Source organism: Camelus bactrianus, chromosome 15 (assembly GCF_048773025.1).
Source record: "Camelus bactrianus isolate YW-2024 breed Bactrian camel chromosome 15, ASM4877302v1, whole genome shotgun sequence".
NCBI lineage: Eukaryota > Metazoa > Chordata > Mammalia > Artiodactyla > Camelidae > Camelus > Camelus bactrianus.
In genome coordinates, this window is record NC_133553.1 from 36,123,587 (window position 1) to 36,141,406 (window position 17,820).

General features: G+C 39.4%; 1 protein-coding gene across 3 annotated transcripts in view; it reads left to right on the forward strand.

The window, feature by feature from the left end:
- Positions 1-14,600, forward strand: part of TTC27 (tetratricopeptide repeat domain 27) — a 144,014-nt gene extending 129,414 nt beyond the window's left edge. Inside the window, exons 17-20 of one of the 3 annotated variants that reach the window (XM_010967622.3) lie at positions 4,691-4,888; positions 6,188-6,299; positions 9,987-10,087; positions 12,036-14,600. In XM_010967622.3, the coding sequence (XP_010965924.2) occupies positions 4,691-4,888; positions 6,188-6,299; positions 9,987-10,087; positions 12,036-12,299 (675 nt within the window). In that variant the 3' untranslated portion in view covers positions 12,300-14,600. The remainder of the gene's footprint in view (positions 1-4,690; positions 4,889-6,187; positions 6,300-9,986; positions 10,088-12,035) is intronic. The other 2 variants (XM_010967623.3, XM_045504787.2) reach the window with 2 other exon arrangements.
- Positions 14,601-17,820: the final 3,220 nt, after the last annotated feature.

Here is a 17,820-nt window from a genome sequence, read left to right on the forward strand (position 1 = left end):
TTTACAGTAGATAAAAACATTTACCTGTTTAAAAAAATTTTTTTTCACTTTTGATGATGCAAAGAAGTATAATGCAGGTAAACTTCATAGACTATCCAGGAGAAAATCATAATTCTTGGTGATTCATTTTATTAAAGAAATCCTACCACAACACCCTTTGCTCTTTTTAAGTTACGAATATCTATTTTCTAAAGAAGGATTAAAAGTATGGTAAAAGTTATTGTTTTGGTAGTCAGTCTGGATAACTAGAGTGTGATTTTTCTCACTTACTAGTCAGAGGGAGGAAAATGGTGCTATTAACCGGTAAATTATAACATTACTATAATAGTTTTAAAAATAATTTTACCACTCTTACACCCACTTTTAAGATTACACATTAGCTCCATTTGTTAATGTTAATAACTCTTATTTTTTTCCTTCAGTTTATGGGGCTTTCTTAATTGCAGGAAATACCTTTTTAATTAACTTTTATTAAAATACAGCAATTCTCCAAGGAAGACATACAAATGATCAATAGGCACATGAAAAAATGCTCAATATCACTAATTATCAGAGAAATGCAAATCAAAACTACAATGAGGTATCACCTCACACCAGTCAGAATGATCATCATTCAAAAGTCCACAAATGACAAATGCTGGAGAGGCTGTGGAGAAAGGGGAACCCTCCTACACTGCTGGTGGGAATTCAGTTTGGTGCAGCCACTGTGGAAAACAGTATGGAGATTCCTCAAAAGACTAGGAATAGACTTACCGTATGACCCAGGAATCCCACTCCTGGACATATATCTAGAAGGAACCCTACTTCAAAATGACACCCAATGTTCACAGCAGCACTATTTACAATAGCCAAGACATGGAGACAGCCTAAATGTCCATCAACGGATGACTGGATAAAGAAGCTGTGGTATATTTATACGATAGAATACTATTCAGCCACAAAAACTGACAACATAATGCCATTTGCAGCAACATGGATGCTCCTGGAGAATGTCATTCTAAGTGAAGTAAGCCAGAAAGAGAAAGAAAAATACCATATGAGATCGCTCATATGTGGAATCTAAAAAAAAAAAACAAAAAACAAAAACAAACAAACAAAGCATAAATACGAAACAGAAACAGACTCATAGACATAGAATACAAACTTGTGGTTGCCAAGGGGGCAGGGAGTGGGAAGGGATAGACGGGATTTCAAAATTGTAGAATAGATAAACAAGATTATACTGTATAGCACAGGGAAATATACACAGAATCTTATGGTAGCTCACAGAGAAAAAAATGTGACTATGAATATATATATGTTCATGTATGACTGAAAAATTGTGCTCTACACTGGAATTTGACACAACATTGTAAAATGATTATAAAGCAATTAAAAATGTTTAAAAATATTTAAAAATTAAAAAAAAATACAGCATACATATAGAAAAGTACACAGGTCGTAAGTAAACATCAATTTTCATGATGGGAACACACCTGTGTGATCCACCCTTAGAGTGTGAGGCAGAACTTTACCAGCCTTTCAAAGCCCTCACAGTCCACTTTTAGTCCTGCTCCCATCCCCTCTGCCCACACACACCAAAGACAGAATTTTAAAATCTAGTAAGTGAATATTCATGCATGCTGTCATTTTTTTGTTTCCTCTTTGCCAGTCTTTGAATGTATTTATTCTTTTTCTCTATTTTTAAGTTAAATTTTGGTGTGGTTAAAATAACACGTAACATATAGTTTTTACAAGTTAGTAGTAATATAAAGCTTATGACAAAATATAGCAATTTCCTGCTTCACCACAACCCCCTCCTCAAGACCTTTCTCCCCAGTGGTGAGAGAGCCTTTAATATTTCTTTTGTCATTTGCACACTTCCATATTTCATAACAATAATTATATATGGCTATTTTTTATTAAACAAATTTTAGGTATTATCTGTTGGCTTCCTGTTAGGTGGATAAGTATTTAATCCTCATATACCAGCATTTCCACTTTCTTATCTTCCCAATATTTTTATATTACAATTTCTGGTTAAGTGAATATTTTCTGTTAACACTCTATGCCTATGCAAATTATGTTCATAATGGGTATTACAGGATACTGTAATTGAGGGATATCTTTTGGTTTTTATTTTTTATGATGTTAATACTTTTCATGGTTTTCATGTGATTCTCTTTGTGGGTCTCTTTGTTGAAAATCATGATCTTTCCTGCCCTCCTTGTTCTGGCTTTAGCCCTAGCTATAGTCAGTCACCCTTGTACTTGCCAAATCCAGCAGAATCTTCCAGTCCTGATCTTTTGTAGATGGACTCTCCTTGTTTTTCTCCTTCTCTGATTTCTGTTACATCACTTCCTGCCACCTTTTCTTAGTGCTTAGAACTCTGTTCAGCTACCTTCCTCTTAAATGTTGTGTTCCTTAGGACAGTCCTCAGCCTGACCCTTACCCAGCATGTTCCCTTCCCTTTAGGCAGTACCTGCCATGGCCATGAATAACTTCTGTTATCTGTTTCTCCATGTAAAACTCTTCTTAGGCCCAAACCCAGCACCACTGAATGTCAAATAGGGAGTATAAACACCAGTTTGTTCCTGCCTTCTCTCCTGTTCAAGGTCTTATGGTAGAGGACTTTGGTGTCTGCCACACATACAGTTCCCTTCACTCTACCCTGCCCCCCACCCCAACACACAAGCACTCTACCTCCCTACCCTTCTGCTGTTCCCTGTATACACCCCCCGGTACACACACACACACACACACTTCACCAGCTTTTCCCCTATCAAACATCAGCACTGCAGCTCTCCATTTTTATTGGCAAGAAGGCCAAAAGATTTCTCATCCCCCGTGACTATGCATCTAGGGTAAAGTGAGGGGTTAGGATGTTGGGCCAACCGTGAGATCCCAGAAAAAGCAAAGAATTTTACCAATTTAGTATGCTTCATCTGTACATGTTAGTAACTCTTTCAATAGACCACTCTTTCAAAGCATTTTAATCCTTGAAATGTTTATAGAATGATTACTTAAAACAGGTAGTGCACATTCATACCGTTTCTCCTGCATTGTGACTTTCAGATTTAAAACTATACATGTTGGATTGTAGTATGAATTTACAGGCAGGGATAATTTACCTTGTCCATCAAAAAAGAAAAAAGCACAATTGAATGTTCTCCTACTCATTTTTATCCCTGTGTGTAATTAGGACCATGGGTCTGAGTTCACATTCTCAAAAATGTTCACGGGCCAGAGGAGCCTCAGTTCCTTGGCTGCATCTCAGGCCTGGATCAGGATACTCTATGGGGAGACAGAGCAAGGTGTCACACTGGTTGCATTTCTCTCAGCAACACTTTCTGAAAGAGGTGTGTTCATTCAGTCTTTGTTTCAGGCACGGGTATTTATTGCATCAGTCTGTGTTCCAGGCACGATGTTAGATACTGGTGACAGAAGGTGATGAAATGTGGTCCCTTCCCTGAAGTTCAGAATAAGAATAAAGGTGTGGCACCCTGTCTCTTGGAACCTTGCCACTCAAAATGAGGTCCGTGGACCATCAACATCAGCATCACCTGGGAGCTTGTTGGGAATGCAGAATCTCAGTCTGAGTTGGATCAACACCTCCATCCAGGATTCTGCATTTACAGTATTGTCGGTCCAGGGGCCCTACCGAGTAGCAAGGTCTTAGCACACTGTCTTCGAGCTAGTTCTTAGGTGGATCCTGGTGTCTTTGCTGTCCTCCCATCCCAAGAGTGGATGATTGATGATGCACTTTCTGTGCTTCCAGGAAGCCTTGAGATACACAGCCTAATATAGATATGACAGATGTACCTTGTCATAACACTGTAACTCGAAGTGAGGCTCAACGTAATTCATCTATCAGCATTCAAAGCATCTGGGGTAGAATGTGTAAAGACTAATGAAAGCAAGATGGCCAAGAAGTTGCCAAATGGTGAGCGGCTGGGGTAGTTGGAAGGACAGGTGGTACTTTCTGGGAATCCTGCATGCCTACGACACATGCGTTAGCAGTTTGTCACTCAACAGGAAGGGCCAAGATCTCTTTAAGCAGAATTAGAGTGTTATCCCTGCTGTCCTGGTGGAAAATAACAGCCCGACCTAAAAGAGAGCTGGGTTCAGGACTCACTGGGAATGTTGAATCAAGTCAGTTACACATAGCTGAACCCAGGGAGTGGAGAATCTGGGTTGACACTCAAGTCACTGGCCCTGAGACTACAGGAGGAAGAGGGATCTGGGATCCAAGTTTCTCTCTTGGACAGATGGAGTGTGAGATATTGATAGGACATGCCGGGAAGGTACTGAGGTGCACGACCCTGGGGCTCCGGAGAGGAGTAGGGCTGGAGCTGCGCTGACAGTACTGGGTAGACTTGGTGATAGTGTCTTTGCAGCTGCAGGTGTGGATCAGATCGGTCAGAGAGAGCACTTAGAGTGAGAGGAGAGGAGCATGGAGCGTAGGGCCCTGCGGAAGAAGAGCCTTCCAAGGAGTCGGAAAAGGGGCACCAGGAGAGGTGGGCAGCATGCGGTTCCAGCCTGGTTCAGGATGGCCCGACTGTTTTGTTTTTAGAAAGTGGGAGGGCGATATTCTTACACGCCTGACAAGGTTTTCAATCATCATCTTTGATGATGGTGAGGGCAGCCCTTTGTTTTTTTGTTATTGTTTGGTTGTTTCTAGCTTACTAGTTTCTTCTGTGCATTTTTTAAGGTCCTTAAAATTCTGGTCAGGGCAGTGAAGGATGGGATGACTGACCATAGTGGAGATGTCGCAACCAGCCTCAAAGGAAAGCTGCAGGAGTTACTTGGCAGAGTAACTTCAAGAGTGACAAATGATGGAGAGATCTGGAGGCTGTACGCCCAAGTGTATGGAAATGGGCAGAGTGACAAGCCTGATGAAAATGAAAAGGTAAGTCCCTCCTCAGCCCTCCGGGGCTCCTGCCTTGTGTTTGAACCTACGTGTAGTGGATCTGCTCTCTTGATGGTTGGTGGAAGACTGTAATAATCTGAAAGGTGAGATTAATATGCTCAAGTTTTCAGTTGTGATTCAGAGTGTTTAACATAAGCTCTCTGAATTGTGGACAGGCTAAGACTTGTAAGCATTCATCTTTTTTTCTTTCTGTGAATTTTTCCTATATAGCTGTTCTCTGTTTTTCACAAAAGGGTCTCTTTAACCCGCTCTCCATCCAGAGCTGCAGCGAACAGCTGGTTCTTGTTATTCTCTCTGCGCCCCTTTCTGCAGGCTCCTTGCTGAAGACTAAGGTAGGCAGGGTACAAGGACAAAGGAGTGTTTAAATCCGACATGGGGACTCTGAAGGGGAAAAAGAAAAGGGAGCTAGATAAGAATATAGGAGAAGAGCTTTTAAAATCTAAACATAAAATATTTTACAAAGGTTGCCCTGCCCCTTTCTCACAAGTGTGGTGGAAGACCCGTTACCTTCAAGTTAATGCCTCTTATCTTAGAGCTTAAAGGCGCCTCCAGACTTTCCAAGGTTGGAATGCTCACTGTTTGTGTTCTTTCTGAAACACCCACAACAAATCAAATGTACTTCTTGTGTGAGTTTGGAATTAGCCACAGTACAGCTAATCTGGGGGATTCTTAGCCGTTCTCTCCGCCCTCAGTCCACCCAGCTGGCTTCCACCAATGCCCTGTCAGCGCAACAGGACACATACTCACGTGCATGCGTGCGCACGCTCCTACTTTCTGTCCTTCCATTGCTTATTGAATTACGTAGTCTCTTGCATATGAGGAATTAAGGGTACTCTGAGTTCTCTGACCCGTGACTTGTCCCCCAGGAATCTACAAGTACGGGGTTGTGAAAGAGAGTGTCTTAAACGTCTGTGAGTTTACATACCTCCCAGTAATTTCAGAGTTTTCACCAAGTTCTCACCTGGTTCTCTAAACTGGTCTTTAGACTGATGGCTACAAGTGCTCAGGAAATATGTACAATTCTTACAGATTTCCAAACTAAGCGTTTCTGTTTTTCTACTGGGGGGAAGTGTCTCTGTCCAGATCCATCCACTTGATTTCTTTTACTTGCTCACTGCTGTTGGCTGTGCCCCTTTGAGGGGAGTATTAGGGACTGTGCTGCGTATCACAGAGGCTGGCTTTTCAAGTTGGAATTGGTTCCATATGACTCCCAGGAAACAGAGTCTGAAATGTGAATTCTTCTCATGATTCTGAATGTTGTTCTTTTTCTTTCCTCAGGCGTTCCAGTATCTCTCTAAGGCGTACAAGTGTGACACACAGTCCAGTGGTTGGGAGAAAGATATCACGTCATTTAAGGAAGTGGTTCAGAGAGCCTTAGGACTTGCACATGGTATTTGATGTGATGTTTGATATCCCTAGCATATTTTAATGGATTTTTACTGATAAGAAAAAGTATTAGTCAGAAGCAAAGTTCTATTCCAAATAACTTCTGATTATTTCATCCTATTGAAATTGTTGTATTTAATTCAGCAAACATTTATAGACCAACTAATGTGTAATAGACACTTTGGAGCAATAAGAAGAAATAGGATAGAGGCTTAAATGCTGTTTGAACAAGTGACAGATGTTAGAAGCTTTAGAGATATGAAATACCTTTACAGCTGTATCTGACCTTCACTTCACACAGTCTGTTTGCACTAATGATGTAGTAGTAAGACAGTCTTAACTTTTCCTGACTCATGTTCTTCTTTTTTAAATGAAAATATTTATCCATAAAAATACATAGATTTCTGGGGTACATAGCAATATACATAAGAGCTATGGCATGTACAAGGGAAATTTTTAAAAATACAATCTATTCCATATCTTTGGGAAATTTAGTGGGCAATATTTGAGGGGAGGGATGACCTTACATACAAAGTTGTATGCCTGCTGGGTAAATATATTCCAGATAAAGGCAGCTTTTAATTATCAGCATTAATGAAAAGTACACTAGTGAAAGGTAGTAATGCATTTTTATATTTATGTTTGAATGTGGGTGTGTGATGCCCTGAGAACGCAATGCAAAGAAAGTAATGAAGCCACAGTGTCAAGAACTGAATCACAAGGACTGTGAACCTATCCTAAAGTCCGCCTCTAAGTTCTGCAACTAATAGTTACACCAAATAGCGAGCCAGCGAGGGACAATAAAAAGGGTAGAACATTGAAATCAGGGAGACCCAAGCTCCAGGACCAGCTCTGCCACATACCAACTAGGTGACTGGGGGTCACCATCACTTAACTTCTCTGAGCCTTAGTTTCCTTATCGGGAAGATGGGGATAATTTCTACCCATGGTTGTTACGGACAATAAGTAAAAACATAGTAAACACTTAACAGTATCTTTCAGGTGGTTTAAATGTTAGTATCTTAACCTTCTTACCCCCACTCTGTTCTTTCTGGGGTAGAGGATCTGAGCTGTATGATAAGGAACTCAAAACTAAAAAGAGAAAAATGAAGAACAAGAATCAAGTTTAACTTTGCCTCAAAAGAAGTCACAGAATATTCAGACAATTTAGAAATGGGCTTTGATATCATTGACAAAAGCATATAGATATCCAGTTTCCTGGGCTGCCTACCCCTCAACAGCCAAGGTAGAGGTTAAACTCTGTAGAGCTGAAATTTCGTGTAGAAAAGGTTGAGATAATGGCTGATAGACCAGGAGGGATGGTCTAGGATGGCTGGGATTGTGCTGACCCCCTGGTAGGTGGGCTCAGGCAGAGTTCAGTCTGGATGCCTTTGGTCTTTGTGGATACAGTGCTCTGTTCGGGGAAACCCGTGCTAAGGTATATTATGTACACAGTCATAGCAGGGTGCAGTTTACTTTGAAGAATTTATCTGATCTACTTCAACTTGCCAACCCTAAACATTTCTGTGAACAGCAGGCTCTGTAACAGTCAAAGCCAAGGTATTTTCCGTAATCACTAAGTGACAGTTAAGCCTGTCAAATATAAATATGCAGGCTAAAGAAGTACTCTAGGACAAATCTTCATTTTGCATCTTAAAGTTGGTTTTAAACTATTTTGGGTACTGTTTTCCTCCTCATCTGGGCAATACTTGGAGAAAAACAAGCGTCCGTTCTTTTAAGTTTCCCTTCGACTTTAATGAATTATGTGTTCCTGCTCCTACAACATTTTAAGCATATTTGAGTGGATGCTTTCCTTTCCTTTCTAGTGATATTTTAGATTGAGGAAGATGAATCTTAACCTTTTCTGTGTTGCTTTTGTATTCCAGTGCTGTGTCGAAGAAAGAGCTGAGTTTCTCTGTTATTTCTGTTCTCTTTTTTGTCTTTCTCCCCATCACTTTTCTCTGCCTCCCCCAATTCTGGAAAAGGAAATATAACATTAAAAAAAAAAATCTCGCATGATTGATTCCCTTTTGGGTTGCTATTTTTAAGAGTAACCATGTGCTTCAGAAAGCTTGGTAAGACACTGCAGTCTCCACGTAGTGTTGGAGAGCCTTCTCTAACAGTGTTGTCATTGTGTACCCATCGTTCTGTCTGGAGGGTATGCATTTACAGTCTCTGCTCTTCTGTTTTCTGGGAAAGAGTGGGCAAAAGTTCTTTCTTTCTTTGCCATCCGGAAACTTTTAAAATAACAGTTGTGCATTTTAACTACAGTCTGCCTGGAGGAAGCATGTCTGTCTTGGATTTCCTGATGATTTGAAACAGCAGGTTCTCTCTGTCTCTCTCTAATGCCTTTTGGAAATGGGATTGAGGAAAGGACTCATAGAGCGTGTGTTTGTCTGTTTGCTCTATTTTTTTGTTTTTTTTTTTTTGTTGTTGTTGTTTTTCTCTGACGATGAAGGAGTGAAAGCAGACTCACGGCTGTTTCTGATGTGTTACTAGGGATTAAGTAGCCCCAGCACCACAGCTGTGCTAGTCACTACCTTCCTCTGTTAAGGGACACAGACATCGTAATCCTCACTATCTCCAGGTTACCCATGCCCTCTGAAAATGAGTGTAACATTGTTGATCACCATGCGTCCTTTCAAGGTCTAATTATTACTTTGGAATAAGAATGTCAAACAGAGTTCTCACCAGCCGTGGATGATGTTAAGGACTGACAAAAGTATTTTGCCAGGCACAAGCAACCTCCACCAACAGATAAGAGTTTGCATTCAAAAAGAAGTGTGTTTTCGATCCCCGTTCTAAGATACAGGGTACTAAGTAGACTTCAGTTGTTGCGCTGTTTGGTGTAGTTTAAAAATAGGATCTGGTTATTGGTCTGCTTGTAGTGAGCGTAATTTAGAACAACAAAAACGAACAAATCAGGGGAGAAATATGAGGCATTATGTTTTTACAAAGTTCTTCGCTTGTTCTTAAAAAGCATTAGCAGTCTGGGCCTTCTGCTAGGGAGGGTTATACCTCTTCATAATTCCAAGTTTTAGGAAAATGAGCTCCCCAGAATGCTGGAGGCAGAGTTGCTGGGAACGAGTGACTGACGTCTCCCCCACTCCTTCCTAATGGATGCCAAATGTGGCTCGTGACCCTAGAGCCTGATGGTGGTCATGTTCCCTAAAGGCAGGCACCTAGGTTGTAGATATCACTTCTTCCAGAATGGTGACGTAAACCCTGAGTGTGAAAATGCAGTAAGAATTGAGCTGTAAATATCTGGCGTGTCACTTCCTTGGCTGGTGTCATTGGCAATCGAGAGTCCTCATTAGAGACTCAGTCTGAGGGAAGCCACATTAAGACGTGCCGCATCTGTTTTTGCTCTCTTGTGTTCAATTAGCCCTAGTGTCTCTTCGCCTAATTTCATTAGCTTTGTGTGTGTGTGCGTGCACGTGCATGTGTGTCTTCAGAGTCTCTTCCCAACAAGCTGTCACTCACCAAAAATCACCATTTTACTCAAAATTCTCCTTTTAGCAATAAATGATCCTTCTTGCACATAAATTATGTCCCATATACCAAATGAAAATTTTCCCTGTAGAAATATTTCTGAAGTCTGTTACCATGAAAGCCTAATTAGTTCATTTTTGTCCCTGTAAATTATCATTATCCATTTTTAACAGATGTTTTCCCCATATTTGTCTTTCAGTGGCTATAAAATGCAGTAAAAACAAATCCAATCCCCAAGAGGCTGTACAAGTGCTTTCTTCAGTTCGACTTAGTTTACGGGGCTTGTTATCTAAAGCAAAGGTGAGAGTGAAATGGGAATTAATTAAAATTGTCATAGGAGTAAAAGGTCTTTGGTATCAATCAGCTGCTCTTAATTCTTCTTTTACGTGAGGGGTGATTTTAGGCTCATGTTGTATTTTAGATATCCGCCCCCAGGTGATTCATTGTCCTGGTGAGGGTATCATTGACCCAGTGGCTAAACCACCCTACACGTGAGTGACTTAGGAGTCTTTGAAATTAATATTTATAATCCAACTCTTAATGCTCTCTGTAAGTTAAATTAAAACAATATTATCACTTTTCCCAAAGTGTGCCTTAGATACCACTGGCAGCACTTGGGTAAACGTTTGATTTTTTTTTAATTGAAATATAGTCAATTTACAATGTTGTGTTAATTTCTGGTGTACAGCAGATTCAGTTACATACACACACATATGTCTTCCTCTTCACATTCTTTTTCACTATAGACTATTACAAGGTATTAAATACAGTTCCCTGTGCTATACAGTAGCACCTTGTTGTTTATTTTATATATAGTAATTAGTATCCACAAACCCCAAATTCCCAATTTATCCCTCCTCAACCCCTTTCCCCCATAACCATATGATTTTAATATATATTTATTTCAGTGCATATCAGAAAAAGTAGAACTAGTACATCAAACCTACAATTTCATGAACGTTATTGCTTATTTTCCATTTAGAGTAGTGTTCTAGTATTTCCTTTAAAAAAGACTTTTATTTAAATAAAAAAATTGATTTAGAGACAGATATTAAGGAGGTGGTATATAGATTCGACAAAAATGGGTGACTCTAGCTTAACATCTAAAACATATTCTGTGAGTTTACAAATACCAGCCTGTGAACCAGTGCTAGGGTTGGGACAACCGACAATCACCAAGTAAGCTTTTTTGAAGACTGGACTCTAGGTCTCTACCTGTGACAGATCAGGTCTGGGACAGATCCTGAGAAATCTGTGGTAAACTTCCCAGCTGACTCTACCACGCAGCCGGGTTTCAAGTATACCTCTGCAAGCAGAATTTAGAAGACTATAACTTCTAGCACAGTTTATACTTTATTTTCTAATCTTTACTTGCCTTCACTTGGGTTGCAAACTAATTTTAAGTCACTTCTGAGAGCAAGTGTGTGACGTGTGAAGCTGGCTTCCGGACATGTGTGAAAGCCTTCCCAGAGTGTGCATTTTTTGTTAATGCCTGATGTTTTCAGATCAGAGCATCATTTTACCTCTTTAGATTATTAACTCATTTTTCTGTCCTTATTAATCTGCATGCTGGAACCAGATTTCTTCAATTTACCTAGGGGAACTGTATTTCCTCCCATCTGGGCAGTACAACTTCAGAATTATGTGTCTCTCAGAAAGCTGCAAGAGCTCTCTCAAAGAAAGTCAGTGTAGTAGACTTTTTCAGTGATTCTCCTTCCCGAGTTGGGAGCTTAGTTTCCTAGTTTTGGTGAGATCACTAACCTACCCATAATGGTTTATTTCTTCAGGATGTACTCCGCAAGTTTCCCTATCTCTGGACAAAGCTTTTTCTTGTAATGTATTAATTTTACGTGACCCTATACTTGTATGACTTAAATAGTCTTACCTATACTGTCCATCCTTTCATATTGTGGGAGAGTCCCCAACATTGAAAATGAGGCCTCAGAACATCATCTGTGTGTACATTTTGTTCTCATTATATCTCAACTGGATTATCCAAAAATGGGAAAAATTGCTTCCCAACACCTCTTTTGAAAGCACCTTTTTGCATATAATATTTCGGAATCTCTGATTTTGTAAGTAAATCATATACCTGTTCTACTTTTTGAACAAATTGGGTTTGCTAAACAGAACTGCATTCCAAAAGAACACTTTTTCACAACACTTTAAAAGTGAAAATGAATGAAGATAACTGTTAAATAGCAGGCTTGGTTTGCATGAATTGCTCATTTTTTCTTGCCTGGCCCAGGACTTCGTGGAAACAAACTCCTACGTAGAACCTAGAGACTCACCTAAAGTCGTGCCGTCCATGCTTGGCCAGGACAGAGTGACTGCTTGGCCCTCAGCACCCTGTCATTGTACAGATTTGCTGCAGGGGAGGCATGAGGGCAGTGCATCGGGGATTGCAGATGGAACAGATTTACCACTCACACCCTATGTGAGCCTCAGCAAGTTATTCCATCTTTCTAAGCCTCAGTTTCTCTCTGCTTCGTCCTTACCTTATAGCAAGTGATACAGATTTATGATGATTTGCAATCACTGTAATTCTCTTCTGTGTGTGTGTGTCAGGGGTGGTAATTAGGTTTTTATTTACTTATTTATTATTTATTTTAACGGAGGTGCTGAGAGTTGAACCCAGGACCTCATGCATGCTAAGTATGCACTCTACCACCGAGCTGTACTCTCCCTGCCCCCCAGCCCCATAATTCTTACTAAAAATAAAACATGCTGTGTGAGTCCAGGTTACTTTCCTCAAAGGTGTTTTCTCTACTGATCACATCGCAGCAGTTGGTATGTCAATTTGTGTGAAACGCTGTGCAAGGTGTGGCTACACAGCCGTGTGGCTACACAGCCATGTGGCAATGCTTTACAAGATGTTTTTGAAGTTCGGCACTCAGGTGACTGTTTTTTGCTCCATGAATCACTATGAGAAACTCTAACCTTAGCCCAGTCATGATGCCATCTTCAAAACATCTTCCAGGTTCCCTCTTTAGAAGATCTGTCAGTATCATCTGTGGTAGTATATAGCCATATTTCAATGGTAAATTTGATTTTGGTGAACAAATCATCTAGTCAGGTCTGATGAAAAAGATATGGTAAGCTGAGTAAATTACAGTTTTGATTAACACACACACACACACACACACACACACACACACGCCATCCTGAAGCTGATTTTCTTGGGCGCCTATGCTGGCTTGGCAGGCAGTTCTTAGAGTGGCATTCCAGAATGTTTCAGCCATGGTAACATTATTGAAGTGTTTTGCAATATGCCCCCCACAGCAATTCCTTTTACAGAAGGAGGGAGCTTTTTTTTTTTAAATTAAAAAAAAAAAATGTTATTGAAGTATAGTCAGTTTACAATATTGTGTCAGTTTCTGGTTTACAGCATAGTAGTTCAGTTATACATATACATATATATATTCATTTTCATGTTCTTTTTCATTATAGGTTACTACAAGATATTGAATATAGTTCCCTGTCCTATGTAGCTTAAACTAGTTGTTTATCTGTTTTGTACATAGTATCTAGTCATATAGTTTCTAGTTTTATATATAGTATATAGTTAGCGTCTGCAAATCTCAAATTTATTCCTTCCCTCCCCTTCCCACCCACCGGTAACCAGAAGTTTGTTTTCTATGTCTGTGAGTCTGTTTCTATTTTGTAAATAAGTTCATTTGTCTTTTTTTTAGATTCCACATATAAGTGATAGCATATGATATTTTTCTTTCTCTCTCTGGCTTACTTTGCTTAGAATGATGATCTCCAGGTCCATCCATGTTGCTGCAGATGGCATTATTTTAGTCTTTTTTATGGCTGAATAGTATTCCATTGTATAAATATTCCACAACTTCTTTATCCAGTCATCTGTCGGTGGACATTTAGGTTGCTTCCATGTCTTGGCTGTTGTAAATAATGCTGCTATGAACTTGGGGTGCATGTATCTTTTCAAATTAAAGTTCCCTCTGGATATATGCCCAGGAGTGGGAATGCTGGATCGTATGGTAAGTCTATTTTTAGTTTTTTTGAGGAATCTCCATACTGTTTTCAATAATGGCTACACTAAATTACATTCCCACCAACAGTGTAGGAGGGTTCCCTTTTTGGAGGGTGCTTTTATTTTATTTTGCTGAGCTTTTTTGCTTTTACTGAAAATTGATAATCTTTGTGACCTCAGTCCTAAGCCATAATTAATTTTCAAATAATTAGCATAAAGGATATGATTTATATGAATCAGGATATTTGTTTCGCTTATATATACAACAGATAGATTTGGTTTGTTTGGATGAATAACGTCTGTTTATCTAAAAACCATCTTATGACATTGAAACGAATAATCAGTATTCAGGGCAACCATTCTGAAGAACAGAGCTCATTTGAATTCACAAGTTCAGGCATGTTTGATTGTTGCAGCTTATACATTTCCAGGATGGTGAACAGAACAAACACCAGTTGCTGCTATAATGTTGTGGTATTATTATGAAAAGGGAATTTTAATTCTATATTCTGTATATTATTTTAAAGAGATTTTCTTTGTTTTGATAGTTCTGCTTTATTCTTTATGTCGCAGCAACTTTTTACAGATATTGCAAGTGGAAAAGTTTCCCAGGAGTTAGCTGATGAAACAGCAGCTATGGATGCCTTAGTAACAGAGCTTCAAGACCTAAGCAACCAGTTTCGCAATCAGTATTGACCATCCTGGGGACGGTTTCTGGAAAAGGTGCTTCACCTTCTGAAATTTCTCTTATACCTGTGTATCTGAAACACAACATACTGATTTTTTTTTTTAAATAAATTCCTCTTTTATGGCTAACGTTCTTGCTATTGTGATTTTTCCAAATGTTTGAACTTTCTGAAATATGTTAAATAAAACGTTCCTTCCCTCTTTCTTTAGGCTAATTACCATTGAATTCACTATTTTTATTATTTTTGCAATATTTTAGCACAAAGAGCAAAACAAGTTATACTTTTTAGCATGGGATTTATTCTCTCTCAGCCTAAAATGAATTAGATCATTCTTTGGAAAAAGTCTAAACAGGAAAAAAAAAAATCGTACACTACAAGTGTGTGGAATTCTTTGGTTGGCTGATGTATTATCCAAAAAGTGATAAAAGAGCACATTCAGTGATGGAAACCTTTACACTTCTTGAGATTTTGTATTTGCGTTAGAAAGATATAGGCTTAGCTGAATTAGAACCGTGGGTATGGTCTAACTTCTAAATAAGAAAATGCATGAAAAAACTGATACAACTCAAATTTTGACTGAGCCATTAGCCACTAGGAACCAGGCTGACCCTCCACATTATATATACTGCCAGCCCTTAAAGGTGGTTGTTTAATAAGGTTACTCTGAGTGAAGACAGCTATAAATGGTGCCATATTACAAAAATGCCAAAGTAAAATGTTTTCTTAGTAATGTCTGGAAACAAATATTGAAGGCAGCAGCTGAGCTTAATAATCTTACTACAAAAGTCATAGTAAGGAATTTGGTCTGGCTTGGGTTGCTGAATGTTGGGTCCCATGTATAAGTCATTTGACCCTTGCTGTTTTCCATGTTCTTATTTATAAAATGTGAATAATTCCTATTCCTTGCTGCTTTGTGAGTTTCTACTGCCTTTGGGAATTTAAAAATACATAATCCACAAATGTAAGTATTCTGAACATTTAAAAAAGTTTTAAAAATTTTTCATCAGTGAATTTTGGTTATGAATGCCTGCCAGTGCCTCTTTTCCTCAACCACCTGCTTCTCTTTTCTAGTGTCATACTAGCCTTTAAAAAACAGTTGATGTATGTCTTAGCAGTTTCTCTTACAGAGACAGTAACTATGAGAAAGACCAATAAAATTATATCATAGCATGAGTTAACATTAAATGTCCACTGATATCTTTTATGGAAGCCATTGGGGAATAGGTGGGTAGATGGATGGATGGATGGGATGGATGGTTGGATGGAGGGAGGGAGGGAGGGAGGGAACGAAGTTTGAAGATTAACTCTTTTATCAGTACCTAGTTGTGAACCCCAGTAGATAACAAACAAATACTGAAAAGAGAAAAGATTTCAGGAATCGAGTAGAATATTGAAGAAAATTTTCCAAGTTTTAGAAATTTCGAATTCTCAGTTTGTTTTCCTTTGGGCTCAAGGTAGAATGGCACTGGTGAGTGTGAGTTGTCACAAACCAAGTCACAAAAGGATTATTCCCTTCCAGTCCTGTTCTCAAATGCTATACTGGACCAAAGTCTCCAGGAAGCTGCCCTACACCTCTGTTTTCTTGAAATGATCTCACAAAAGAGCTATTAGAGGCAGTCTTTTAAAGGTCTAGACCTATTAGTTACATTGTGTAATCTTACTTTGGTGAATGTTTAACATAACTGAAGGAAGTGTGTGGGGAGGTACTACAGTAAAGTAGGAGAAGCTTGGGTTTTGTCAAAACCTCGTCTCTACCACCTCCTAACACTTAGTACTTCACACTCTGGTGCTTGATTCTTTCATCTGTAGAATGAGTGTTGTGATAATAGTACCTCCCATCAAATTCTTAGTATCTCTCAAAGCACTTTCACCCAGCTGCAGAGGCAGTAACAGTATCTGTTAAACAGCTACGTTTCATTTCCCGTAGAGTCTTTGGTGCTTCGTATTGCTATATTATGATTTAAATATTTGCTCTTTCCAAACGCCTTATCTTTTATAAATTTCAACTGTGGTTTTTTAGTATTAAAACATTTGTTTTCAGAATTACTTTTTTGCTTTGTCAACTAGAAAAATATAAAAGATGGTATCCTCTAATCTTTATTGAATTCCCAGAGCGTGAATACTACTACTAATTGCTGCAAGCTGCTGGGCTCTCACCAAGCACCAGATAGGGTTGTGGTGTCACCAGGAAGCTAACGTTCGCAAGCTCCAGAAAGAGAAACAGTGAGAATTCAAGACTGCTAAAGCCTGCATTCCTTCTCCTTGCTATGTGGGGACTAGAAAAAGCTTCCAATGATGAGCTGATTTCAATCTTCTCTTCCTAACAGTGGGACACCTGGGAAGTTTGCCTGTCATTGTTTATAAAGTTTTTCAAGGAGAGAAGTTCTGTGAGGTCTCAGTTAACAATCGTCTGTGGTCTGTTAAGATGATTTAGGATAATTTTGCCTTAAAATTTTTATGAAGTCTTTACCTTTTTCCAAAGAAGCAGTATAGTAAACAGGGACCTTAACTGCAGAGGAGTTAAAATAAACCCCAGGGGAATAAGAAATCTATTCTTTACACCCAAACCCCAAACTCAGGAAGCTTAGAGAGCTGGCACTGAGTCTGGGAAACAGAGCCTTGGGGTGTATGTTGAGGAGTGGTGGGTGGAGTGGTGAGGTTCAGAACGGCAGAATCCCAGAATGGACTTTGAGGTTCCCACGTAGGGGTGGAGAGCTTGGCCTTACCTCCAATGGAGCCTCTGTACAGTAGTGAGGACCCCTAACATTGAAAGCATTGATGTATTCAATTACGCATCAAGGCTATTTTTTCTCTTCATGCTGTGCTTGCTTCTGTTGGACACCTCCTAGTGTGCTTTCACAAGCAGAAACGTAAAGAAGTGATACCGAGTATGTGTTGTAAATCCACCTGCTTTCCAGACTGTGACGTAAGCAGAGGTCTGGCCAGTTTGGGCTATTTGTGACAATTTCTCCAAATTATGGTAAGTCTGCTAGGTTAAAACCCTGGGTGAGTCTGATGAAAAGTATTTTTCTCCCCATTTCTGTTTGTATAACATCCACATTAACCTAAATCACTGTTTAGATAAGGTAACGACTTTACTGGCCAAGAGTGAGGAGTAAAACCTGTTAGGTGGATGCAGCACACTTCCTTTCTCCCTGTTCATTCAACAGGCTCTATAGTGAAATGGCAAAGAGCCTTTATTCAAATGGTGGGCGCCATGCTGTGGTGATAGAGATGAATTTTTCACAACGTGCAGAAGTGCTTATAAATAGATAGGTTTCAATCAACAAGCTTATTCAGGCATGTGCTCAAATACAGTAGCTGCATTCATTAGATAGACATTTCCA